This window comes from Pteropus vampyrus, unplaced genomic scaffold (genome assembly GCF_000151845.1).
Source record: "Pteropus vampyrus isolate Shadow unplaced genomic scaffold, Pvam_2.0 Scaffold286, whole genome shotgun sequence".
Taxonomy (NCBI): Eukaryota; Metazoa; Chordata; class Mammalia; order Chiroptera; family Pteropodidae; genus Pteropus; species Pteropus vampyrus.
The window spans coordinates 1,350,717-1,356,616 of NW_011889067.1; the positions used below are offsets into that span (position 1 = coordinate 1,350,717).

At 54.0% G+C, this 5,900-nt stretch overlaps 1 protein-coding gene across 4 annotated transcripts in view; it reads right to left on the bottom strand.

The window, feature by feature from the left end:
* ALPK3 (alpha kinase 3) overlaps positions 1-5,900 on the bottom strand; it is a 50,670-nt gene that overhangs the window by 13,383 nt on the left and 31,387 nt on the right. For all 4 annotated transcript variants that reach the window (XM_023520990.1, XM_023520988.1, XM_023520987.1 and 1 more), the window contains 4 exons: positions 3,097-5,215; positions 2,293-2,440; positions 1,778-1,905; positions 1,610-1,645 (listed from right to left, as the gene is read on the bottom strand). In XM_023520990.1, coding sequence (XP_023376758.1) covers positions 1,610-1,645; positions 1,778-1,905; positions 2,293-2,440; positions 3,097-5,215 — 2,431 coding nt within the window. The remainder of the gene's footprint in view (positions 1-1,609; positions 1,646-1,777; positions 1,906-2,292; positions 2,441-3,096; positions 5,216-5,900) is intronic.

Consider the following 5,900-nt stretch of genomic DNA (forward strand, 5'->3'; position numbering starts at 1 on the left):
GTGTGTGTGTGTGTGTGTGTGTGTGTGTGTGTGTGTGTGTGTGTGTGTGTGTGTGTGTGTTTGGGTACTAAGGATACTAAGGATACATTGGAGGATACTAAGGCACCAACTCAGGGTAGCCAAATAACCAGTTCTCCTTCACAGAAAAATTTCAACTAATGAATGAAGAAGAAATGACAGAATTAAAATACTACATGTTGCAAATCCTAACAAAATAATGGATTTAGGCAATAACCAGTGACTGTTAACCCCTAGGATAACCCCTTGATAAAGGTGTATCAAATAGGTATTTTTTCCTTTTAAAAGAGATGGATCAGGCGGAAGACAACTGATTGAACTCACTGATCAATCTCAACGTTACTAAAACAATCAGACGTTATGTTCCAGCAAACAAGATGCAAAAGAAAATACACTGCACACATGTGAAGTTTTCTTGCTTAAAAAAAATTATACCAGAATCTGACCAAGTCTCTCGATATGACTACCAGTTTAGAGAAAGCATATGGATGGATGGAGGAACACGTTAAATGGCGATATAATCAACAAAATTTGAATGTAAGAAATTCTACACATCAAGTGACTTCAACAAATAAATGGCACGGAGGGAAAACAAGTGAGGGAGAACTGTGATGTATCAGTGAGACTCAAGAGACGTGCCGGTCCGAAGCAACGACTGGTTCATAATTCAAACGAACCAACGCTTATGAGACAACTGGAAGAATGGGACTGGATATCTGGTGATGTTAATGGTTCACTAAGGCATACCTCGGAGGCACTGCAGGTTCGGTTCCACACCGCCCACTGCAACAAAGCGAGTGTCGCAATAGAGTCGTAATCTTTTTTGCTGGTGGAAGGTGTTGCCTTCAATTTGTGAAAACGCAATCTCTTTGAAACACAATAAAACAAAGTATGCCTGTACTGAGTTTTTAGGTGTGAAGTTTGATTTGATGTTGATTAACTCTGATTTGATAACTGAACAAAAAGCACTGGTTGAATGAATGATTAAATGAGTGACCAAATGAAAGACTTAACACGTTAGTTGGCAAATGACGCTCTCGGAATGTTTCCATCACCAGCTGCCTTCGCCTCCTGCATCTCTTGCAGGAGCAACACAGACTCTTCCTCTGATGTCTGAGCCTTTAAAATGCTATCAAATGTCGGCGTACGTCACAGTCACCAGGTAGCCTACTGGAAACGCAATTTTCCTAGGTTCTTCCCCAGAGACGGTGATTAAGGAGAGCTGCAATAGGGCCCACAACACTGCATTTTTAGCAGGCTCTCCACGTGAATCAGACGCATGCACCACTGTGAGAAACTCGGGGAGGGAGCTGGCAGGGTTAAGATGTGCCCTGGCAGCCTGACCTGCCCTCGGTCAAGGGCTCTGTCATGGGCAAAGGGCACAGGCTGAATTAACTTCCCCCACCATCTTCTGAAATAGCCCTGTTCCACCCTCCTCCCTAAGCCTCTCCTGAACTAGGAGGCAAAGGGCATCTATGAGTGCAGGCGAACCCAGCATTTGGAACAGATTCCAAGTCCTCGGAGAAGGTCCCCCTGTGGATGGCAGAGCAGGAATGAAGGTGACCCCCTTCTCCCCCAAGGGGCTCCATACCTTCACCTTCTTCTCTGGAGACAAATCCTGACAAAACTGTGTGGATAAAAAGGAGAGAAAACAGCTGCCCTCAGGCTGGTCTACCCAGAGAAAGCGCCATCTCTGCATAGACGACAGTTGCCCTCCCTTAGGAGCCAGGCAGGGCGGAGACCCCGGGGGTACACTCACCCTCAGGGCTGAGGCAGAAGTCCGTGGAGGCTGAGCCATGTTCGTTTTGGATGGTGCATCGGTACACACCACAGTCCACAGGGGCCGCCTGCACGATGGCCAGGGCTGCCGGCCCCTCGTCCCCTGCACTGCGGAAAGTGGAGACCCTTCCTGTGAAGGCCATCACCACGGCATGGCCAGGGCCAGACTGCAGTCCCGAGGCTCCTCAGACCCCGCTCTCAGAGGCTGCTGGGAGCTCTGGGGCAGGCAGCAAGGTATGGTGGTCAAGAGCTGGTCCTGGATCACACGGGTCTGGTTTGCAGTCCTGACACTCACTAGCTGTGCCTTTGGGCATGTAACTTAATACTTCTGAGCCTCAATTTCCTTTTCTCTACTATGGGAATGTTAGAATCTCCCTTGTGGGGTCACTGTGAGGATTAAATTAGGTGACAGACCCCAAGTGTTAGGACAATGCCCAACATGATGACTGATAATCAGGGAGCCAAGTCAGGGGAGGTGGCGTCCAGCTGGCTTACCTCCTGCCCACCTCGCCCACTGAGCGCTGATCCTTGGCCCATGTCAAGACCGAGTCACTGAGAATGTTAAAAAACTGGCACCAGAGCTTCAGGCTGCCCGAGGCATCAGGAAACTGCTCCACCCGAATCTTGCGGATCACCTGTGGGGCTGGGAGCAGGGAGGGGCCCAGGTAAGAGGATTACGCCCCTCCACTCCATCTTGTGCCCTCTCTGGTGAGACCCCTGGGTGTCCCTGGAGGAAAAGGCTGAGAGAAAAGAGGACTCAAGTCTCCACACAAACCCACTCCTTCACATACCCCAGCTGTGCCCCACCTGTATCTCTGAGGCGTCTGCCCTGACCCCCAAGGCACATACACTAGCTAGGAAGAACCCACCACCCACTGTACCCCTCCCCAGGCCAGGGAAAGCACCCCAGCTGAGGGCATAGGCAGCAGCCAAAAGAGGAATTTCCATTTGCATGAAAGGCCCCTAGCTCTAGGGACTCACGTTTGACTCTTGTCCCTACCACTCGACAGTGATGAGGACGCTACTGCAGTCAGGCCTTGGGCTAAGCACTTCCTCTACCTTATCTAACCCTCACAACGTTACGAAGCTGGTGCTATTACCAAACCCGAGCGGCAGAGCCAGGGCGAGAGGCAGGCCTTCCAGATCCCGAAGCCTGTGGGACCGTGACGTGAGAATACCTTTAGAAGATTCTCTGTAACCCCTTGCAGGCATGTGCCACCCAGCAGCTGCAGCAATGCCCTCCGCTGATCAACCCTCTTCGTGATGCTGAACCCGTCCCCACCGCCCACCGCCACTCACCTTTCAGCAGGTCCTTGGCTTTCTTCGGCTTGGCTGGAGTTTCCTGCTTGCCTTCATCCAGGGCCAGCTCCGCATTCAGCTCACTGGCCTTGGAGCTGGAGCCCAGGTCTCCCGCTGCTGGCTCCTCCTCTGCCTGTGGCACCGCCAGCAGGCCTGCCTTTCGACCCTGGGTAGGTGAGCGTTTCTCCCGCCCGGGAGTCCCTGGGGACCCAGGCGAAAGGCCCTTCCTGGGACCCCGGGGGGAGACCACGGGGCTCTCTCTTTCTTCAGGCTTGGTGGCCTCCCCGTCTCCTGCTGCTCTGACCTTAGGGAGAAACCTCTTCCTCCGGGCCCCCAGAGCCAGTTCTTCAGGGGTAGCTGCAGGGAGACCTGTCAGCACCTCCCCTGGGACTTCTCGGAAAGGTTCCTGGGTTCTGCTCTCTGTTGACAGTGGCCCCTGACCAGGGGCTGTCTGCCCACCTGCCTCGGCCGGCAGCTCCTCCACACTGCTCTCCTGGGAGGGGCTCAGGAGACCAAGCCCCTCAAGGGGAGCCTCCCCCTCCCCCGACTCTACCGAAGCCAGCTCAGGGCCCTCCTCCTGGCCTACCACAATAGCTGGGACAGTGAGGGGGCTGGGGACAGGGACACGGGCAGCAGCCAGAGCTTGGCGGCCAGCCTGCACTTCACGGTCCAGGAGGCTGGTGAGGCGGCGGGAGGTGCAGGGGCTAAGCAGAAGGGTCTGTGCGCTCTGCACCAGGTGGTCATTCTCCACGCGCTCCAGGATGCGCCGAGACGTGCGCGGACTCAGACCGGCCACTTCCACGGTTGGGGCCAGCTTGGCCGAGGGTGCTGGGCCCCCGGGGACAGCGTCCTCCTGGGACTCTGTGCCCCCTCCACTTGTCTCTGTGCTGGATAGCTTCAGCAGCAAAAGCAAGTAGTTCTTCAGGGAATCTATGAGGCCAGGGTCGCAGCTCCGGAGGCCTGGGGGCTTCTCTTCCACAACGGGCATCTTGGTGCAGGCCCCCTCATTGCTGGCTGCCATGGCTTCTGGTGGGTGATTCTGGGTGGGGGTCCCCAGCCCCAGGTGCAGTGCGGGAACAGAACTCATCAAGGCCTGGTCCCCAGAGGGCAGGAAGGTAGTACTCATGTGCTGAGAAGCCAGGGTGCTGGGCAGCCCCTGCTGTGAGTTGTCAGTTAGACGAGCCCCAGGAAGAGAGGGCAGAGTGGGTACCTCCGGGCTTGGGCCAGTGGGAGGACAGCTGCCCAGATCCACAGACAGCACCTCGCCCAGCTGCTCCTCCTTGGGGCACTGGAACAGGCCATCCTCTGGCTTGTCCTTGACTGGGCCTGACCGCTGCCAGCTCTGACCTCTCTCTCTTCCCATTAAGCTACCCTCAGGAGGTAGCTGTGTTGGGAGCATGAGGCCCCCTGCCCGGGGACCCAGCACAGTTTCCTCTTGGTTCCCAGAGGCTGTTACTGATGCTTCTTCAGATCTGAGCATGAAACCAAGTTTTTCTGGGACACAAGACCCTTCTGGGGTCTGCTCAAAGTATTCAATACTTTGAGGAGACCTAGGATCCTCTGAAGGTGGGAGTTTGGGGGCTCTGGGCTGTGGGCGGAGGTGGGTCACCGACTCCTTCTCTGGCTGACCTTTAACAGCTGTGGGTATGCTCCCCTCTGCCTGTATCCCCTTGCCTTCCTGTATCTTTCTGTCTTCCTGTGTCGTCGCATATGCCAGTGTCTTCCTGTCTTCCTGTGTCCTCTCACTTGCCTGTGTCCCTCCTACCTTTGTCCCTGTCCTTCCCTGTGCCATCACATCCTCCTGGGATCTCCTATCTGATACTAGCCTCTCACCTTCTTGTGTCACAACGTTCACCTGTGTCTTCTTGTCTGTCTGCATCCTCAGGGTTGTTTGCGTTCCATCTCCCTGCGGCCTGCCATCCACCTGCATCTTCCCATTTGCCTCTGTATTCTTCTCGTCTCCAAGTTTCCTGTCAGCATATGTTCTACTCTCTTGGGTTTCTGCATCCATGGGCTCGATGACACCCTGACTTCTGGGGGTGCTGCCGCCAGCAGAGGCTCTATCAGCACTGCTGCTGGCTGATGTGGTAGGAGCCATGGTCGTCTGGGACTCCAGGACCTGAGAACATATGGACAAAAGGAAGAGCTTAGCTCATGCGCCTCAGGATCTCTCTCCAGTCTGCCATCCTAGCCTCCTCTGACCTTATCCAGAACCATCCTGATGTGAATCCTGCCACCTGGTTTCTCAGGCCCGCGTGGGGTTGGGAGGAAGAGGACATGTGACAAAGTGCCAAGCCCTCCTACCCCAATCCCTGATTCCAGGGAATCAGGAATATCCAGCGTCCAGGTCCAAGTCCAGTCTGGCCCTTCCCACCTCTTCCTGAAGAAATTCTGCGTCTCCCCAAAGGCCCTGCTCATGTGTTATCCCACCCCACACTCCGGCCATTTGAAGGAGAGTCTCTTCTCCCCAGGGCTTCTAAGCGATTGATCTGTCTCTCTCTTGTGGTACCAAACTGCCTGGAAAGAAATATGGGTGAAGTGGGATTACTTAAATATAAAACCTGACTCTTCACAACAATATGAAATAGTTGTGAGAATTGCCTCCTTTTAGAGATAACAGCACTGGTGCTCTGATTTGTCTGTTATCAGCTAGTAAGTGGCAGAGTTTAGTATAGAAGCCAGGTGTGCCTCCCTCCAAATCCCGTGTTCTTTGCTATTATACTCTAATGCCATCCATTTAATATAATTAAAGGACTTCCTGTCTAAATGGAGTGGTAGAAGACAGTAATTTGCCTCCTTTCCTC